Source organism: Pungitius pungitius, chromosome 20 (genome assembly GCF_949316345.1).
Source record: "Pungitius pungitius chromosome 20, fPunPun2.1, whole genome shotgun sequence".
In the NCBI taxonomy this organism is placed as follows: Eukaryota; Metazoa; Chordata; class Actinopteri; order Perciformes; family Gasterosteidae; genus Pungitius; species Pungitius pungitius.
In genome coordinates this window covers 5,889,756-5,911,119 of record NC_084919.1, presented here as the reverse complement: position 1 = coordinate 5,911,119, position 21,364 = coordinate 5,889,756, and the positions used below count along the sequence as shown (strand labels likewise).

The 21,364-nt window shown below is 43.8% G+C and overlaps 1 protein-coding gene across 1 annotated transcript in view; it reads left to right on the top strand.

Moving 5' to 3' along the window:
- Window positions 1-16,984, top strand: part of man1a1 (mannosidase, alpha, class 1A, member 1) — a 92,977-nt gene extending 75,993 nt beyond the window's left edge. The window contains exons 6-12 of the mRNA XM_037448978.2: window positions 6,495-6,618; window positions 6,870-6,963; window positions 10,338-10,453; window positions 12,187-12,406; window positions 13,124-13,296; window positions 13,597-13,712; window positions 16,728-16,984. Of these exons, the coding sequence (XP_037304875.1) occupies window positions 6,495-6,618; window positions 6,870-6,963; window positions 10,338-10,453; window positions 12,187-12,406; window positions 13,124-13,296; window positions 13,597-13,712; window positions 16,728-16,854 (970 nt within the window). The 3' untranslated portion in view covers window positions 16,855-16,984. The remainder of the gene's footprint in view (window positions 1-6,494; window positions 6,619-6,869; window positions 6,964-10,337; window positions 10,454-12,186; window positions 12,407-13,123; window positions 13,297-13,596; window positions 13,713-16,727) is intronic.
- The last annotated feature ends 4,380 nt before the right edge of the window (window positions 16,985-21,364 follow it).

Genomic DNA, 21,364 nt, shown 5'->3' with positions numbered 1-21,364 from the left:
ATTTAGTACGTTATAGCAAGAGATGTTATAGTGTGTACGAAACGGGTTAAATTAGAAAAGGTTCTGACAATTGAAATCACTTATGAATGTAATTTACTGGTGAAGCTATTAACAGAGAATAAACAATCAATATTGCCAAATGAAATGCCATTTAGATTAGTTTATTCTTTGGGAAAGCATAAGAAATGTCAGTGTCCTTATTTATTGAATCAATGATATATAGTGAAGTAAAACAGACAATAAGAGCTTTGGGTAATGAGTAGGGAACTTGTCAAATGTATCATCTTCTTCCATTTTAGAAAAAGAATGTTTTAAGTTTCAATTATAAAAAGTCTCTGTGTAACTTGTTCTTACTCAATAAATAGCGTAATTAAATGTAGTGATAGTAAAAAATGCCTTTACACAGATACTTTCTGTACTTCCATGTAGCTTCCTACAATATTGACTTGTTTGCCCAATCGGAAAACCAACTACCAATTTCCTCTCGACACTTCCTGTCACTCTCACTAGCTCACAAACACACACGCACACACCCTCGTTACCCGGGCGTTATCGGCTTCAGCCAGTATGTCCCGTAGCTTTTCTATTAACATTCACACTAATACAGCTCCTGCAAATCACTCCCACTGCATACTGACTTGCTCTAATGGGATGAGGCATTGTGCCTGCGTGTGTGTGTGTGTGTGTGTGTGTGTGTGTGTGTGTGTGTGTGTGTGTGTGTGTGTGTGTGTGTGTGTGTGTGTGTGTGTGTGTGTGTGTGTGTGTGTGTGTGTGTGTTCATCGTTCTCTAATGGCATCAGGCTGATGATCAAACGCACAGACACAAAAAAAACATGCACAGCATTTTTCATTCTAATTGACAAAGCTTGTATGTCATTTTTAGATAACATGCTCACAAACTACTTTTTTGTTAGTTTGTTTCAAATATAAAGTGACCGGGCAAAAAAGCATTGATACAGGGAATACAGCATTTTTATTAATGAAAATGTAGGTGTTGTGTGTAATGTGGGTGTTCAAATGTAGAGTAGATGTTGATATCTGGCAGACAAAAGACCATCACTTCTCTTATGTAAAACCAAGGCCATTCGTTTTTTCTCCAAAAAATAAAATTTGTTGAGAGACTTGTATATTTAGTAAAAAAGTACAAATTATTTTTTGCTACGGAGACTATCCCGAAGGTAATGTGAGAAACCGTTTGCATTTAATTGGCACACTAGAAAGTGGGCAGGCTTAGAATGCCGTGTGGTTAATCAATGGTCCAGGATGTCATGATGTCACATTTAGTTTTTCCAGAAAGACAATATGATGGGAATTTCTTACACAAATATGAAGGAAGTGATTTACTGGACGTACTGTTAAGGATTAAAATGGCAGTTTTAAAAAATGTATCAGGACTTTAAAGAGCCACATATCCAGTGCATATATCTGTGAATTAGCTGCCCACCGTCACATGACGACTAGATTGTAATAACTCAAACATAGTGTCTGCTTGGATTAAAACAATCGTCATCTGCATTGTTGAAGCTAACTTTTTTCTTATCTGACAGAATATACAATGTTTGAAAAAAAATGTGGGACAGATTTGCTCCTTCTGCTACAGACTCTGAGGCCGAAGCAATCAGTCCTTAGCTCTTGGGGTCCTGACGTTTGATTAATCGGCTGAGATGGAGGATGGCCCTATTAGCACAGACTAGAGAGGTTGTCTCACTAGGTGACCTAGTGAAGTGGCTCTCTGTCGTGAAGGCTTTTTTTTCCGCCTTGCTTAGCAAAGACCGCTCCGCTTATTAACATTCAGGCCAGCTAGTTTGTATTTTCATTTAGGAGAAGGAAGAAGTCGTAAAATGTTGAGCGGCAGAAACGAGATGAATTGAGGTTCTACTGTCGTGGGTTTCCTTCCTGATGCTAATGTGATCTCATTTCCAGGATGCCGTGCAGTGGACAGTGTGGTCGCACCCTGAACAAAACATGGGGTAATTTATTGCAGAGAAGCAGTGTTTCGCTTATTGTTGGCTTAGCATTAACCACCAGTAAGTAATTACACTGGTTTGATTCTGCTCCTTGTGGCTTTAGATCTACTCACGTAAGGCTTTTGGCACAGTATTGAAAGCAAGCTCATTTCTGTTTAACAATTCATGATGTGATTTGTGGACTTGTGAATTAACTATGTCATGTCAACACAGTTTGAGAATGATTACAAATGGCTCTATGGCATTTCTGTGCTGCTACAGCTTGTTTCTTACATATTGTCATATTCTGACATATGTTAATTTACTCTAATGAGTACGTTTAGTAATATTCTGTGGCTTTAATGCTTTAAATCAATATAATTCCCCACACACACAAACCAGGAATTCCTTACAGGTGTCCTTACCATACTTTTATAGTATTGGTTTCATCACTTTCTCACTGCCCTGAGGCACTTTTTGACAGCAAAGGAAGGTCTGGCATTTAGTGTACCCAGAGATTTCTTTAAATCAAACACTCACACAAAGAACACACACTTGCTCTCTCCTCAGCAGTAACCCGAGGCAGTGGAAGGCAGCCATGATTTAAGTCCTCTAATTAAGATGCCTACTGTGAATCTATCGCAATTCACATTTCCCCTGGCCCCTGGGTGAGAAGTACAATAGATTTCAAGGCGAGAGAGGACAAGACCTTGAGGGGAGAAAAGCACAGTAACAGAGGTCATGGCGTGTATGAGGAGGAGGACGCAAACGAAGCAACATCGGCTCAAATATATACTTTGTCCAAACGTATAAATGAATTGGAGTACTAGAGGAGCGTGAGAGTTCATTTCCTTTTGTGACATGCTAATTTATGGAGAGGAGCCCTTTTTATGTTATGTCAGGAAATATTATCGTGTCAGATTATTTTCGAGGACAGTATCAGAAAGATGAAATAAAATAATTTGATATGTTATGTTAATTAAAATTAAAGAAACTGCAACAAATCGGTCCTGTGAGATGCTGATGATGGGGCTGATCTTTGGATTCATAATGAAAGCTCTGATACCTTGCTATATTAGTCAAAGCTTTGAATATTCTCTCAAAAGAAGTCCGACTTCTGGGTCAACATAACAGTGTGCTTTTCATCGTGCTCCTTTGCATTGTCATGACTTGGTACAGCATCATGACAAAGAGAGAGAGAGAGAGACACCACTATGCTTCCTGTTGGTGAATAAAATAAAGTGAGCCTTTTTATTCAGCCAGCTTTTGATATGAATCTTCATACGCCCGACTGTAGGAAATTAAGCCGACTGAGATCACAAACCTCAGTGAACAGGAGAACGTTTCTGTCGATATCATTGCTTTGGTTTTGCTTGATAATGTCTTCCAATTAGTTTCAGAGGATGTGAGGCTGCTGTAAGAATATATGCTCAAACCTTGATCGTTTGTGCCGCATCTTTAAGATATTGCAGTATGGTCTGTTTTGCACGGAGACATCATGAACCAAACAGTGGTTTCACAGCTTGGAGCTTGTAATTACTCCCATCACAAAAAAAGGATGTAGAGCGTGCTGGTTGGTAACAGTGCTTTGCAAAGTAGGCCACCGTAACATCTGCTTCAGCTGACAAAGACAACATTGGACTCCCATCAGATGGACCCATGCAGTTGTGTTGCTGTGGATGTGGATGGATGAGTGCCAGCTTCCATTCCCAGTACGGGATGTGACTGGAAGAACAAAGAGTTTCCATCAGAAAACCGGGACGCTCACCTCTCAGTAGCTCTGGAAACGTTTCACCCCCAAACAGAGCAGATCTAATAATTGCTTTGAGTTTACCAGCATTGATGCAGCGCAGGTCGTTTACTGTGGACTGTCAGCTTGTTGCTGCCTACAGTGCAGGCATATTAGTCATTAAGATGTCACGTTAAAATACAGAAATTTCGATTTGAAAGCCACAGACTTTCTCTAAACATTCTATTTGAATGGGAAAACACATTAGTTATCCGTCACATTGAGAAATGTGTGTGTGTTTTCAATTCAAAAGTCACATTTTCTTTGTTATTATTATTCTCTATCTGCCGTTGTCTCTGCTGAAGCATGGTGACGGTTGAGAATTTCAGGGTCATTATTAATTAATTATTATTAATGTCCCCTATTGTCCCCCATCTAATGCTGGTTCAAGCCAACCTGACAAAGTACAACAGTCTAAACACATAAGTGTTTTTAACACTTCTAGGTTCTATAACATTTCATTTCTTTGTATTTCAACTTTTATTTGTAAAAGGAGGTGCCTTTTATTTCCATTAACAGCTACATATTATTGGTTGAAGTAAATTCCCGATGTCGTGTTTTGCCCAAGTAGTTAACAAACTTCAATGGCTGTGATCAAACAAGTGTACTTTGTTTGACAGCTCTGTCATTTACAACGACTTAAGTTCCCCGTTGGGTTCCAGGCGGCAAGGCCGATCTGAAAGGGTCTTACATTTATCTTTGTTAAACATGCAGACCCCCTGGCCATAATAATGGTCTTCCTAATGCATCATCCGTCTGTCTCCGGTGAAAAACTTCACATCTGCCAGTCATCGATTTCTGTGTTTGGTTTAAACAGCAGCTCTTCCCTGCTGTGTGTTGTTTTGTTCTTCTTAACAGGGCTTTAGTTTTTCTCACAGCGGGGCTTGGGGAGGGATCGGACCGAGCGGGTGCGTCTCAGACTCAGACTTTTGTTTACCTCCAAGAGAGAGGACTTATCCTTCATCACAGGGTTTTGAAAAGGACAGAAAAAGGTGGATCGACAGTAGCTACCAGGAAAAACGTTCATGTTGTGTTGAGTTTGGCGGCCCCTGTGGGCTAAAGTGGTAGTGTTTCCGAGCCCTGTAGAACTCCTCGGTACTGCAGCAGAGTCTGACAGTCCTGGCCTGGGTGCCGCTGGCTCCAAGTGGGGACAAGCGGAGCAGGTATGGAGTAAGGAGACCGATCTGCATTTTGATATGTGTCTTATAAGCCTTGTTTTCACCATGCAACATGGGTACCATCTCCTGGGGAAATGTTATGAAATTATTGTTTTTTTCCTGGGTTGCTATCAGCAGCTTTCATTTCAACACGCCGTGCCAACAATAATACCAATTAGAAAAAGCCCGGCGGAGGGGGGGAAGTTGCAAATACATGACGTTAAACTTTTTGTGCAGGTAATCATAGACTTAAATATCCTATTTGCATGTGTGCATCCATCTAAATCTAACCAGCACCAATCCTAATCAGATCCACAGTGATGGGATTTTTTTTTCCCTCACCATATTATGTTCTCTTACCCTGAGATATGCTCGCTGCCTGCTGCCACCGTGGTCTTCTCCGTGTCTGCTTGACTTGATTAAATCCACGGTGTAATGGGAAACAAATTATGGCTTGTGCAGCATGATGAGTTGAAGGGGGAATAATTAGTATGTTCATCCACCTCTTTGAAGGGGTGGGTGTGTGTGTGTGTGTGTGTGTGTGTGTGTGTGTGTGTGTGTGTGTGTGTGTGTGTGTGTGTGGCACTTCTCTTTATTCACACTCCTCCTTCTGCTTTTTCTCATTTGTTGGACATCTCCTGTGTGTGTGTGTGTGTGTGTGTGTGTGTGTGTGTGTGTGTGTGTGTGTGTGTGTGTGTGTGTGTGTGTGTGTGTGTGTGTGTGTGTGTGTGTGTGTGTGTGTGTGTGTGTGTGTGTGTGTGTGTGTGTGAGCAGCTCAGGTCCACATGTAATTGTTGCAGTGCACATGTCCTGGTGTGTATTTCACTGTGTTGGGATTTGGTAATATGTATTCATGGGTAGTTACTTGAAGCATCGCCACCAGAGCCGTCTTGAGGCTTTAAGCCATTTGTCAGTGCCTCTAATGATCTCTCTCGTGCACACGCGCGCACACACACACACACACACCCTGCTGCTGCTAGGTTGTCTGGTTGGTAACTCTCATGTGGTCCGAGGGTCGAAGCGGCTTTAAAGTTGAGGAGTTATTATCGTTGCTACGGGCAACGTCGGGTCCGGTCCACGCTCTCCGGCTGACTGACCTCGAGACACCAGCAAGGATACGAAGTCAAGCGTGTTGGAGATAAAAGGGAACAAATCCTCCCATTAATATGACGGATGGAGTGTGAGGGTAGCTTTTAGTCGCTAATGTAACTCGGCCTATTTCCATTTTAAGAATAAATGTCACTGTAGGAAAAAACAACTCCTTAAAATACAGAGTAAATCAAAGGAACATTTAATTAGCTCAAAGTAAGACCGCTGAGTTGCCGAGAGTCCGACTTGTTGAGGGTTAACCACCTCTGTGTTTCTGTCAGTTTCATATCCAGATGAGCAGATTTTCTGCGTGCTGAGGATTTAGTTTTTTCTATAGTGACTTAGACTTATATAACGTAATGTCATTGCTAGCAACGCACTTGCGTGAACTGGTACGATTTATTACAAAACAAATGCACATTACGGATGCCACATGATGTACTGACCTGCAGAGAGGATGTGAAGCATTTGTCTTTAAACGCAAACCTCTTGTCTCCTTCTATCTTTGTCCAGTGGTATTGGCAGAAACTGGCCCTGGGCTTCGGGTGGCAGCAGCATCCTGGCGGAGTACGGCACCCTGCATCTTGAGTTCATGCACCTCAGTAAACTCTCGGGGAATCCTGACTTCGCACAGAAGGTAACAGTCACGCACCAGGAGAGACGATGTGGCTCTTCCTCGCGCTTATTTTGTGCGTTGGCGCAGGATTTCCTCAAGCAAAAAAAAGGGCAGTGCAAACCAGACTCGTCCCTTCTTTAAATGTTTTCTCCATAAATATAATGATTGTATGAAATACAATACATACAACTTACATACAGTCGTGTATTTTCAAATGGTAGGATACCAGTACAAACCTGTTGCATTTTGTGCTTTCTCCCTTCAATCGATAGGTGATGAACATCCGAAAAGTACTGAATCGCCTGGACAAACCACAGGGGCTTTACCCCAATTACCTGAACCCCAATAGCGGCCAGTGGGGCCAACGTAAGTCCTCCTCACCCTTCATATCACACCCCAACTGCTTTGAGCTGCTTATAATTCAGTGGATCATCCATGTAAACCTAGATGTAAGATGGTTTGGGCTTTTTATTTTCTCCCAACTGCTACAAACCTCATTGTGGTCTAATGATATTGCCCCGTTGCCACAGAGATCTGAGCTCATGGTGAAACAAAGAGGGGGAAGAGATGGATGAATACGGGGAGATTAACATTAAAAAGCACAAGCTGAAATGTCGTTGGGTTAATCATAACCTGGACTTTGAAGGCTGATAACAGAAACATTTATAAAAATGAGCACTTGTCACTTGAAGAATGCCACAGGGGTTTGACCTTTCTCCCCCTTAGATGACGCTGAAACGCTAATGCCTGCAAATTACTACTTGCCTGTAATGCACTTAATCCTCTTCTTTTAAAGGAAACTGTTCTGCACCTGTAATTTGTACTGAAAAAAAGCAGGAATGCAAATATCCTTCTGCTATTACACTGGCTCCAGATCATCTATTACACGTTTGGAAGGTGATGAACTTGAAACCAAATATGTACATAAATAATCTCCTGCCACAGTTTCTATAACGTCTTATTAGAGCCCTCAGATGCATCTACTTCGTATGACCGCTCTCCATGTTGAGTAGAGCCGAGCGGATAAGTTGATCTATTGATCAGTCGATTATTACAAATTTGCTCAGCTCACTTCTTTTTATCTTCAGTTTTACATATTAAAAATATTTAATGTTTTGTTTCTATTTCTATCATAAAAAACTGAATGCCTTCCAACAAAACAAACAATTTGAATACATCTGTATGCGGTTTGGAGTACTGCAATGGAGGCATAGTTTTCATTACATTTAATGGACCAAACAAAACATTAATTTAAGGGAGATTCCGAAGGTTTTTGACATACAAATGCGGTAATTTAGTTAAGTTTTATTTTTGATTTTCCAGATGTGGTGCGGAAAAATCTCTTTCTCTCTCTCTCTCTCTCTCTGAATCGATTATCAGACTCTTCAAACCAAGTAGCTAACCAGGTAATAATGAGGTGAGGCTTGGAAGAACAGGTGTGCAGGCAGGTGCTCAGGAACAACGAGAGGAATAATGTACGGTTCCGTTTGTGAGAAACAACCCAGCGGTTAGAAGCCTCTCCGAATGCCACGCGTCATACGTGGGAGAAACCTGCTGGCTGAGTAGATGTAATTAAAGTCACACTGACAAGAGAAGTGATGCGTATCAAAATCCATTTTCAACATTTATTCTTAAGTCGGCTTTCAGCTAGGGGGCAAAAATGTGTTCTCAAGCACACTTAAAGTGGCAAGTTTTTCAAGGCAATTCTACCCTGTTTGACACCACTTTCTTATCCATATGGTTAATATGAAGTTACTGCCAAAAGACAAGTAGGCTCTGGTCAACCAACACCTGGCCAGATGGCAGATGTTGCTTTAGAGGCGCTGTTTCCAGCCTTTTGCTATGCTTACCATCATATGGCATTGACCTCCTGTATAATAGACAGACATAGTGTAGTAGCACTGATTCTTTGATGTGGGCCTTTTGTAATAGTGCCAGTAACTTTAGAGCTAAAGGACCTTAATATTTATACCGTGCCAAATCCTAACAGAGGTTAGCTCACCGATTTCCTTCAAACAGGCAGAAACCCCCAGCAGGACGTGGCTGTGCCTCGACTGGTCGGGTTGGAAAACACAGCAAAACAATTAGTGCTGCTGGGGATTCATTTCTGCAACCTACCAATAACTGTGGAGATTAGGCAAATTAGACCAATACTGGATTTAAAAAACGGACTCTGTTTGAGGCAGTATTTTGCATACAAAGTGGTACAGAAACATGATTTCCTTTTGTCATTTACTGTTGTCAGAATGTGGTGTTTGAATCAGGAGGAAAGGGCACACACAAAGGTGGAAAAGGAAATTGAAAATCAGCAGAAATTGTCGTATGAAATGACACTTCATAGCTTTTCATATGTCGTATTCTTTAATACCCATTTCACCTTGGAGAGGTATCGTGTTTGCTCAGACCAGTCACTAATCCACCAGAAAAAGGGCACATATCTCTTAAATTCCACCAAAAAAAATGTAAATTATACATTTTCATTTGATCCAGTTTTTTAATACATTTGTTATTCCCATTGACATGTTTCAGAGTCCTGTTTTAAATTTCTTTTGATCCAGAAGCCATTCGAGGGCTGTGTGATGGTTAAATATGGACTTGCAGCTCTGGTCTACTTACTTTCATTATCCAATGGATGAAACGTTGAATAATGCTACTGAAAGCGCATCCACAGTTATAATTGCTGGTATTTAGTAGACACTCTTAACCAGAGCCAGGGACGGTGTTCTCATCCAAGTGCTTATGCAAATGATAACATATCCGGTTAGGAATGTTGAATAGAAACACTAAGTTTAAACCGAGAAAGAAAAAGAAATCCTCAATCACAAAAAAAGAAGAAGAAAAACGCTGTTATGCTCGTCTCAGGCAGAAAGGTTTTTTTCATCTACAAAGACATTATGCAATAGTGATGGGAATGCATTTGTTAAATAAATTATGACCCAGGGAGGTTTGCAGCCAAACGTTTTCTGAAAGATATCTCTCCACCACAGCCTCACTGAAGCGCTGCTTTCATGTGCTGAACATACACAGAGAAACATGTTTCAGCTATTTCTCTACGTTTTATCCAAACAGCTGTTTGTGTGTGTGTGTGTGTGTTGCCGTGTGTGCTTAAGACATGCTGAGTCATCATATCCACCCTCTCTGCGCCTCCAAGTTTGGATCAGAAATGTGTTCACTTTGTGACAGCCCTATTCTGAGCGAGCGTCGCCGCTCTGCATCGCGTGGCGCTCCCGCTTCACCAATTGGTCTAATATTAAACTCCCAGAAGGTCAGATCCTCTTACGGGGCGCGCAGCGGCCCATCTCCACCGCCAGCCTGCTTCCTTCTCCTCTTCAAGATGATCACTGCTGACACCTAATCTCTGCGCTCCGCAAACAGGGCCGGACTCCGTTAATGACGCATCCATATGGATGAGCCTTCAGCGGCGATCCGAAGGGCGAGTACAGAAGGGCCGCTCGGCCGGCTGGAGGCTCACCTTCGCTAGCGTGTGCGCACAATAACACGGCAGTACACCAAGGACTGTACTGCAGGTGTGTAGGCACATATGTGCGTATATACGGCTCTGTGTCATTTGAGAGTGATCTATGGATGGTCCAATGGTTTTATTCGGCAGCATACTTGTAGGAGCCCTGTTTGTGTGTGTGTGTGTGTGTGTGTGTGTGTGTGTGTGTGTGTGTGTGTGTGTGTGTGTGTGTGTGTGTGTGTGTGTGTGATATATTCATTGTTTTATTGGTGTGTTGCAGATCACGTTTCCGTGGGGGGCCTAGGGGATAGTTTCTATGAGTATCTGCTCAAGGCCTGGCTGATGTCTGACAAGGCTGACGAAGAGGGGAAGAAGATGTATTATGATGCCCTGCAGGTAACACACACACACACACACAGATATACATCAGAAATCGGGCTCACTTGATGAAGGCAGAACTATTTGTCGCTCTCAGTCGTAGACTTTCCCAGAGCGTATAATAGATATTATCTAAATAATTTAGTGACAGCATCGTGCTCCCTGAGGATTTGATTGGCTGTACCTTTTTGTTAGTTAGTCCTCCCTCCTGACTGAAAACACAAGTCATCATTTATCACCTGTCTCCAGGTCCCTAAACGCACCATCTGTGACTGCGTTGGGCGCCTTTTCTTTTCTCGAACCACCGCCTGATGTTAAGGAACTGATCTCCATAGGCAGTCATTCCCAACCTGTTGCACTTCTGCACACCGCGGAGAAGTGCGGCGTGTTGCACGGCTGAGAGAGATCATTGCGGTGTAACACTTCGCCGGGTTGAGGATGTATAATGTAAGTGAGGGTTCGATGGTGGTGTTTACGGACCGGGAACCGCTGCACGGATGACAAAAAGCCGCTTGATAACGATAATAGCGGACAGCGGACACGAGGTCAGCTTCAGAGTGGGCTTCGCTGTATTTATTCCTCCCTGCAGGGGAGAGATTAAAGGATCTAGTCGCCGAAAACGACCTTGAAGCAGTTGCTTATGAAGTGATAAAAGCAATAATTTACAAGATAACACGTAATCAACATAAACATTTCCTGGGTCAACCGAGAACGTAAACGGTGTTTTGCTAAATTAAGTTAGTTTTTGACTCATGTGGAGTTTTATTTGGCTTCCGGTGGCAATATTGTGATTACTATCCATCCCTGCATCCGCCGCCACGCCGAGAGATATTTAACGTTTCTCTTATATTCCTTCTGTGGGAGCCACATGGCGAGGTTGAGCAGATGAAAGACGATGGCACGAACAGAGGGAGACGAGTAGCAGATGAATCAACAGCCCCCTGAAGTGAATACGCAGACGACTCACAGACATGCAGACAGCTTTTCTCTGTTCAAAACAAATTGTCAACTTAAGTTGTGGGGACAGGTCTCAGCTGGAGAGAGCTGGCTCTCCAGATTGTTTCTCTGTAACACTTTGGGGAGCAAATATATTCCATGGCAACCAAAACGCAGCATCGACCACGCGGGGATTCTTTACCCATAATCCTTCCTGGTCTTTGAGGATTACGGGCCTCCTTGATTTTTTTCAGATGCCCGTGAAGCGAGTGAGCAGATTGTCATGGCTGATGAAATGATGCGATCACCTAGGTCTATGTCTTTAAAGGGTCAGGGCACCATAACTGCAGTCCTTTGAGGAGACGTTGTTGTCAAAGGGTCCTTGGGGTCAGGGCTTTATACACCACTTTGGCATAAAGAGGAGGAGAGCCTTCGTCTAATCTTTAGGGATGAAACTATTCGCATTTTCACCAGCGCACATCCAGTGTCCACCAGGCACGAAGATACTTGAAAACAGACCAGTTAGGTAGGCTGCAGTTAATTATTCATGGATAATCTGCTACAACCTTAAAATAAGTGGTTTGTGTTGGAAACAACAATTGCCATTTAACTTAATCGAAAAAAAACAATTCATTTTACATCTAAGCCCTATAAACCAAGATCTGTTGAAGGATTCGTATATCAGCTCCTCCCCCTGTTCAATTTCCTGACTTAGAGGAGGAGGCTCTCGTGTCGGCATCATCACTTGTAGAATTTCGGAGTGACCACTCCTCCCCCTCCTCTGACGAAGCCCTCTGTCACTGTGCGTCTCCCAGGCGATAGAAACCAACCTGATGAGGAAGTCGACCAGCGGGCTGACCTACATCGCCGAGTGGAAGGGGGGGCTGCTGGAGCACAAGATGGGCCACCTGACCTGCTTCGCGGGGGGCATGATCGCACTGGGCGCCGACGGGGCGCCCGGCGACAAGACGGGCCACCAGATGGAGCAGGCCGCTGAGATCGCCCGGACCTGCCACGAGTCCTACGCCAGAACCGGTAAATTCGCTTTTCAGCTGGATCGGAAAATTCTGGTTGGAAGTTTGACAGCCTGTTTGGATTTTAGACATTTTGTCACATTGTCCTCTGGTTTGAGATTAGGGTTTTCTCCCGTCCGTCAAAGTGAATCAGGGAATGGTGGTTTTAGTGAAAATGTTGTAGAAGGTGTTCCTCGGATTCAGTACTTGGAACCAAATGTGTTTTATTAATACTGGCCTGTGTCCTTTTATCGAGTTGTAATTCTTATAGTGACCACATCATGACATTTCTAAAGTAAGGGATGTCAGGGTTTTGATTGGTGTCAATGCACTTATCATCAAATTAGGATTAATATGAAGAAAACCCCTTTTATTTAAAAGAGTCATATTTTAATACCAAATTCTTGTTGTTTATTTTTCATCTTTTTCTCAAGTCACATGATAAGTCACGTTTCTTCATATGCAGACGTATCAACAAGAGTCTCTTTTTTCAAGGGAACATTGAGTAAAGCGTAACATTACTCTGAGCTGGAATTTCGGATTAACCCGTTGTAAATTGATTCCTCTGAATTTACAGGGGAACGAATGTCTAGAAGTAGGAAATCTTCTTGATGGTCACGTTTCCTCCTGTAGATTAAATAGCAGCGTGAGTCTCACATAGAGACTGTTCCATAACCGAGTAAAGGTTCCTCACGGTGGGTTTAATGATCCCTCTGCTGTCACGTTTCGTCCTCTCTAGCTTTGAAGCTGGGCCCCGAAGCCTTCCGCTTTGACGGCGGCGTTGAGGCCATCGCCACTCGCCAGAACGAGAAATACTTCATCCTCCGTCCCGAGGTCATCGAGACCTACATGTACATGTGGAGGTTCACCCATGACCCCAAATACAGGGAGTGGGGCTGGGAGGCTGTTCAGGTAAAATCTCTCATCAGAAATTTAGCTTTTTTTTTTTTTTTTCTATATTGTATCTAGCAAGAGCTTGTCAATGTTAGAAAAAAACACACACACACTGCACATCACATTTAATTAGAGATATATTGTGGATGAAGTAAAATAAGTACTTTTGGAGAACTCGGGAAGGAAGCTTACAGGAGGTCAATTTGTTTAACCCGCTGTTATATTTAGCGGATATCCGCCGTGAGGTTTAGCGGTATTTTAAGTACATGAAGAGTTTGATTGATGTGGAAAGTCACTGATGTCTCCGTCTCCTCTCAGGCTTTAGAGCAGCACTGTAGAGTAGAAGGAGGCTACAGCGGCGTCAGAGACGTCTACGCTTCAACCCCCAACCACGACGACGTGCAGCAGAGCTTCTACTTGGCCGAGACACTCAAGTAAGACACACACACACACACACACCTCCACTTCTGTCCTCTCATGATCAGGCAAGGTCCCTGGACCCCCAAACCGACAGAGATGCGTCACACACCCCCACACAAAAGTATGATGACGTCGTCCTTCATTCAGACTGTGAGCTGCAGAGAGTTGCCAAGATCCCCAGCGAGGCTTCTTCTCCACACAATATCTCACTCTGACACATGGAGGGAGACCTTTCAGGCTACATGAAGGGAGCAGTGCTGGTTTTATCTCAGAAGGTCCCTGGTTGGACTCACACTGGGGGGGTTACAGTGACATGGTGCTTGAAACCTGCGACCACCAAGAAGAAAAACTTCTCAGATTTATTCAATTAAATATAAAAAACAGCAAGTGTTAACATGTTGAACCGGAACAGATATGCATCTCCTTCACATTGCAGATTGATTATTAATTGGACAACTAACCGCCCCCATCAGACCTCTTTCACGCAGGCTGGCTGTGTGTTTAACGTTATGATGCTGTAAATATTTACGCATTTCATTAAAATAAAACAACCCTTCTCATCCTGTAGATGGTATCGAGTCAGTAACAAATTTTCTTCCTCGCTGCTCTTCTGCCTGCTTTCCTCCACTTCCACCAAAACACGTTGGGCGTCTCCTCTTCTTCCATCATTTTTTTCCCTCCCCCACACCAGACAGCTGTTGACATGAAGTCAGGGTTAGCGGAGGCACCAGCACAGCTTTCTACTCTCAGTGCATTTTAACAAGAGGACCCTCGATCAGTGCTAATTTTGGCAGCTATTTTTGATTCTTAGTTTTAGTCTAGTTTTCATCGACAAAAACACAGAACATTTTTAGTCACATTTAATAGCCATATCAAACTCCTTTTGTGCTCGTGTCTCGAAACGCTGACTTTCGTCACCAGAAACCGGAGCAGCCATGAACATGAAGGTCTGCATGAACGTCTCTGCTGGCCGACCAGCCCCGAGCTGTTAAACGGGTCTTCATCTCCACTCACATCGGTCTCTGGAGTCCCGTGTATTTAGCCTGCTAACAGTTAGCTAAACGGAGACAGCTGAGATAAACCAAGGAAGCACACTCACTCACACTCACCGAAGCGTAAAATAGTCGTTGCGGTCCGTATCTGTGACAAGAACCACCGGGGACCCCACAGTGACCGAGCGCTCTGGGTTTGTGGATGATGTCATTCATGACACTTTAATGACCGCCGTACGTTGTCCGTGTCTGTTTTAATTAAAACAATTATTATTATTAGCAATCAAAAATAAAAAAACGTTTTGTGACTTTTTCACCACCAAAGTTTTCGTCTCGTTTCGTTAACGAAAGCTAGCATAGATTTAGTCATAGTTTTTATTTTTTCGTCTCAGTCATGGGGAAAAGGTCGTTAACGAATAGTTTTCATCAACAAAATGAACACCGCCCTCGATTAGGCCACAAAGGCCTTCAAAGTAAGACGCCAGGATTCTTTTGGCGGCTCCACCGGGCTGTTTGAAAAAAAAAGAATCCTTTTTATCGCTGTGATGAAATGCCGACCATCCGAGGGCCATTGACCGCCGGCGTGGACAGCGACGCAGCGATTGCCTCATCGGTCACCCCCGGCGACATGGGAGTCAGACGTGGAAATATCCATCCCATTTAGCAGCGGGGCCATAAGTCTAATCCTCCTAATGTTACTCTGGGATCTTGGCATCGCTCTGAGCCACTTCCAGGATCCATCTTTGGCGCCGCCGCCAAGGACACGGCCATCCTTCACGCCGCCGACGGCCCCTCGATCCGTCGCGGCTCCCCCGCCGGCTCGTTGGCAGGAAGCAGCTCGTGGAGGTTCTCTTCAGTCAGATGTCTGTCCCCCGCTCTTTGTCCTGTTTCTGGCGTTGAAGAAATGGTCATCTGTCTAAAGACTCCCTTTGTTGACTCGCGCTCGTTGGTCGTCCTGGTTTCATAAGCTTTGATGACATTTCACTTCATAAACTGGTCTACCCCCCCCCCCCCCCTCCTCCTCTCACTTTCACATCTGTTGGGTGTTTCTTTTGGCAGGACTGCCTTTAAATACTGCAAAACACAAACAACAAGTCATCTTCGGCATGTTTGTTTAATAGTAACATTTGAGAAAGGATCTTAACTTTAAATCCACTTACGCATTTTCTCCAGAGCTTTTCTTTTCTTTTTCTTTGTGTAAGTATTATAGTAACATTAAAGTAGCCTTTATTCGGCGGGGAACCTTCAGTAACATCCACATTCATAAGGCTGCCATTGTGCAGCTGGTGGAGTGATGGAAGTGATGCTTTATCTGCACAATTCAGACACTTAAGGGAATACTTCCCCCTCAAGTTGATCATCTGTACATCAATCCTGTTAGCTCCAACTCTTGAACAAAAGGGGTTTTTTTATAGCCAGACTCTACGCCGGGCGGAGGAAAGAAAACAGAAAAGGGCAGATGACATTTTTTCTGTACAACCGCAAAACGATGTCCGAGCGTCCGTCTGCAAGCTCTCACACAGCTGCTGGCGTCGGACCCAAGTCGCAGTCACTTCCCCCAAGCCGACCTGGCTCTTTGATACGCTCCCACATAATTAGTCTGCAGCTTGCGGCGCCACGCCGCCGGGCTCAAGTGTTCTAAATATTGAGGTCACCTTGCGCCTCAACACCTGGAGGGAAAGTCTTCCAATGTGGCACAAACGTCCACCAGGACTCAGGCGTGAGCTGATTTAGAATGCGGTGGTCAAAGGTCAGTGTGACCTCTACAAAGCACTTTTTTGGACGTAACAATTTCACCTGAAAGGCGAGTTGGATGAAAGGATGTTATTTTGGACGGATGTGACTGGCCTGAATGAGCCATTCAGCCACAATGCGGCAATTCTACTTCTCTAATAATTCATCCGTTTTATCTTTTCCTTACTGTGCTGATGGTGTTTAACTTTTACCAAAATGTATTTGTGTGTGCGCAGGGACGCACTTGAATAGTCAGCTGTTCCATCTCCTCATCGTGACCTCTTCCCCCTCCGTCTCCTCCAGGTATCTCTACCTGCTCTTCTCCGACGACGACCACCTGCCCTTCGACCACTGGGTGTTCAACACCGAGGCTCACCCTCTGCCCGTCATCAAGAAGGACAAGACGGACCTCCCCAACGAGGTGGAGTAGCCGACCCGCCCTGAAGCACGTGGGAGAACCTTTGATCCTGTACGCCTGAGCCTCCAGCCTTTAGCCATTTGGATCCCCGAACGTTACAGGCGCCTCTTGATTGGGATTTCACCCGTTTTTTTTTTTTTTTTTTCTTCTTGGGATCAAAACAGAAATCAAGGCTGTTTTTTTTTGCTGTACAATCCAGTTTAGTTTGTTTTTGCTTACGTGGCGTTTTGCGCTCCCCCCTCGTTGTTTAGATCTCCTTCAGAGGGGCCGATCTGACCCGTTGTCGCATTATTCCTCGGTGATTTCGTTGTTAGTACCTCGAGCGGATGTGATTATCCGCCATCTCCCCCACGTGGACATTTTGGACCCGAGCTCCGGGCCCCAAAACGCAGACTGTGTCGCCCGGAGGGTCACGAGGCCGACATGGCGAGCAGAAGGACGCCCCGTCCGCTTCTCCTACCGCTTCAACATCTGGACGAGCACCGGTTCCCCGCCTGCAGCATCCAGCCACCGCCTTCAGAAAGGCTTTTCTTTTCTTTCTTTTTTTTTCAGCGGGTGGGTGTCTCTGTGGAAGCGAAGGCGAGACGCAGCACGACCCGAGCCTCTTTTCACAGAACCTAAAAACGGTCAACGGCGCCTTCCTTCCTTCCTCTGAGGTACGGCGTGTCCGACGTATCGGCCTGGCAGTCATTGCCCTCCCTCCCCCAGGCCCGCCGCCCCCCTCAGCTCCCACCTGGTCTTTTCTGGAACTTTCCATTTTGTTCTTCTCCTCGCGTAATTCAGGGGATTGACCCAAACGGGGCTTTTGTTTGCGGTTTCCCCCTCTGGATTTTGTTCAAAGCCGAAAAACATAAAAAACAACCCGGTCAGTGATTGCAGGACAGTAAAAAGCATAAAGATGCGTACGACTGTGAGACTGTGGGTTGTTGTTTTTTTTTCAGCAAACTTCTATGTGCTAAGTCGAGAAGCCCTGCAGACAGGAACACGTTTGGTATTGATATCCCACAAACACCCTCTGCAGATGTTAATACCCAGAAGCTTAAAAGTCTCCCCAGTGGATCCCATCTATGAGGAAACCTGCTCTCTCGTACCGCTGCTGCTTCCTGTCTGCGGCGTCCTGCAGGACCTTCCCTCCTCTGTGAGGAGACGCTGTCACAGTCCACACCACAGCGCCACCGTTCCCGCCGCCCAGGTGTTTGTCCTGAAATCTATTGTGTTCTTGCCGTTGTACATTTTTCACCAAACTACCATTTTCATCCAAGTGGGTTATTTAGTTGGATGTTATGGGAAAGAGTTCTCCTGACAGCCGAATCGAATCCAGTTTAGTTTTGGATCGAGTGCCTTCACTATTTGGAACGAGGAGTCCTCACGCCTCATATCTGGATTGTAGCAAAACTACACACTGACAGAGAATTTCTGCTTTATTAGGATTTGATGTATTGTAGCTGTGGTTTGAAAGTAGCCCAAAGTCCAAAGGTCCATCTGAGGATCAGAAAGTGACTCTTTTATGGCTCTAGAGGCCGCCATCTGTTATTTGAAGGTGTGATTGATTCCCTGGCCCACACTGACATCTAGTGGTGGGATCCTCCTGTTGCAGTCTACACGAGACCTGGGCTCAGTAACATATATACATATATATAAACGTATATCAGGGACTATTGAGTAATGTTGACTTTCCAAACTGATGGAACAAGTCCTAAATATGCATCCCTGGATCTTTAAAAGTTTCTATTTGGTTCCATCATATTTTGGGGACACTTGCTAGATGCTACCCCGACTCATGGTTTTAGCGTTTAACCAAACTTTAACCAAACAAAGCTGTGATGGAGTCATTTGTAATGCATCCTAATCTGTATCTGTATCTGTTGCAAGACGTTGTGATGATATTAAGCTGCATAAATGTAGGAGCAAGCTAAGGGAGAAAAGGGACCTAAGACTCGCCTTCAGAGGGAAAGGTTCACCTACAAGAGGTTTGAGCTGCAGGCCGAGCCCCTGATGCCCAAGACAAGGAGCTGAGCTGTGAGATCCCCCCCCCCCTGGTCCTGGTCCTGGTGTTTAATCTCTGCTTTTTGCTTCCTTCCAGTTGATACAGAGGCATTTACTTCCCATGTGGTGTTGTCTTGTAACCATTGATTTTTTGCTGATTGTGTTAATTTATTCTGTAGAGGTGAACAGATGACTTGGAGGGTTTTGGAGTTGACCCCCAGGTGGCGCTGTGGGTTAATAACTGGACATTAAACATTTTATGGGCAATTGCATATTTGTCCACCAAAAAAAAAAGAAAAGAAAAAAAAGACATTCCGAACATGATTTAAAGGTCCTCTGGGTCTTTCATTTGTTTTCATCAAGGATTCACCGATGTACATTACTCAGATAGAGATGAACAGAGACGTAGAGATGCGAACCAATGCAATCGGCAAGGACTTGTGGGTGCAGATAATTGCTACATGCAACCTTTTAAAGTGATGTCAGCAGAACCATTCGGTTCATTCCAGAGAGACGGACCTGAGATGAATCAAACATCTTTACAGGAGGATAGAAATCGTATGAATGTACCATCCAATGTGAAGAATATTTTATGTGCATTCTTTTTTTGTCGTCCTGTGCTCACTTCTCTGTGCTTTTGGGTTTGTTTGTTTGTTGTTTTTTTTGCTTTGCGTCATCTCGGTAAAGCACAAAAAGTGTAATGAATGAACGAGGCCGAGAAGACGCAGCGTTGGAAATGATCCACGTCCCGTAACCATGGAGATACAGGAAGATTCAGCAACAAAGCACGAGCCGGATCTGTGGAAGCCTTCACTGTACGGTTCACTGCTTCATACCAACACCGAGGAGAAGCTGCTACGGAGCTTCATCTGAGTTTTGGTGGAACTCGGTGAGGGAGAGCTCCGCCTCCGTCAGCTACAAACGTCATGGAAACCTTACCTGGGCCTTCATGTTCACGTTAGCTTTCATTCAGGCCTGCAGGTCGACCTTTTAAACCCCCACCAGCAGCTCGTTCCTGAATTAGACCCTGAGGGGACTTTGGGGATTAAAGACACGCTAGAAGGTAATTGTGTCGGATTAGAAACATCGCTCCCAGTTTTGAGTTTTCAGACTTGACGGGCTGATGGGAAATCTTTGGAGACCTGACAACTTCGGGCTGGATTTCCTTCGTGGGGAAGAGCAGCGGTTCGGGGCTTTGGGCTCATGGGACACGGTGTGAGATCCGCTTCAGCCATTCGCTCATTTCCATACGCAGAGTTCCTTTTGATTTTCTTTGTTTATTTGTTCCAACAAGGTTGAAATGTCTTTGTGGTGATTTTCTGAATATTGTACTGATGATCTGTTGCGTTCCAATGGCTGTTTATTGATGAATTTTAAAGGGGAATGCCGACTTTTTAAATCTGAATTCTACCAGGAGTTGGGACCACTTGGGAAATTTCTAATTTATGAACACTGAAATCATTGATCTTCATCCCGAGTGGTGTTTGATTACGTAACATAACTGACGTGGCGGCAGAAACAGAATTTGTAAAACAGTTGGCGTTTCCCTTAAAAGGTTTAATTATGTGAAATCAACCTCAGAAATGTTTCTGTACAAAATATTGCTGATAATCATTCCATTGCACATAGTTTACTTTGCGTTTTATTGCAAAATCTTAATTTTGTGGGGAAATCTGTTTTATTGTGTTAATATTATTGAAAAATGTAAATATTCCATTCCGGCAAATGGGCCGTTCTACATTTATATTAAAAAAAATCTTCGGAGTTTATGGATTTAAATGATATTAATAAGCAGCAGACTTTTTAATAAACTATATTTGTTACACTTATATTGTGAATAAAATAATCTTTTAATAAGTGTTGGTTTGAGATTTTGTTCTTTTCTTAATTTATGATCCAACCTTGACGTTTCAGCTTATCTGAACACATTCACTCTTTTTTTTTGTTGCTATTTTTCACCGACTTCAATGTCCCGGCCCGGGAATAACATGTTCTGAAGTTAATAAACGATCGTCAGCTAATGATATTCATGCAATTTGTGCTGATTTGACTGATTCATTCTTGAGGGCTTCAACATGTTTGCTCTAAACATGGAGGGCTTCTTCTTCCCCTTCAAAAGAAAAGCCTTTTCCACACAGAATATTATGCAGAAACAAGCGATTCCTTTGGATCGAAAGCCGTATGAGTCACTTTGCGCTCGCTGTGGTTCGGTCGCTGTGAGCGAAGCACCAAAACTCTCCAGAAAATGAGTCACAAGGAGCAACACTGCGTGTAAAGGCCATGTTTTAGTGTTCCAAAAAATGACTAATTATGACACGACCAACCACAGACACCACAAGTTACCATTTATCTTTATATATATATATATATATATATATATATTCCTTAATGATGTAATTAGGGTCTGAAAGCCTTTGTGTCAATTTTTAACGGATGATGACCAATTTATCCACAACTATCAAGTTGTGAAACGAACGCACTGCTCAGACGTGCTTTTAACATACGACCTTCGTTTGGTGTCTGACTAAATGGTACT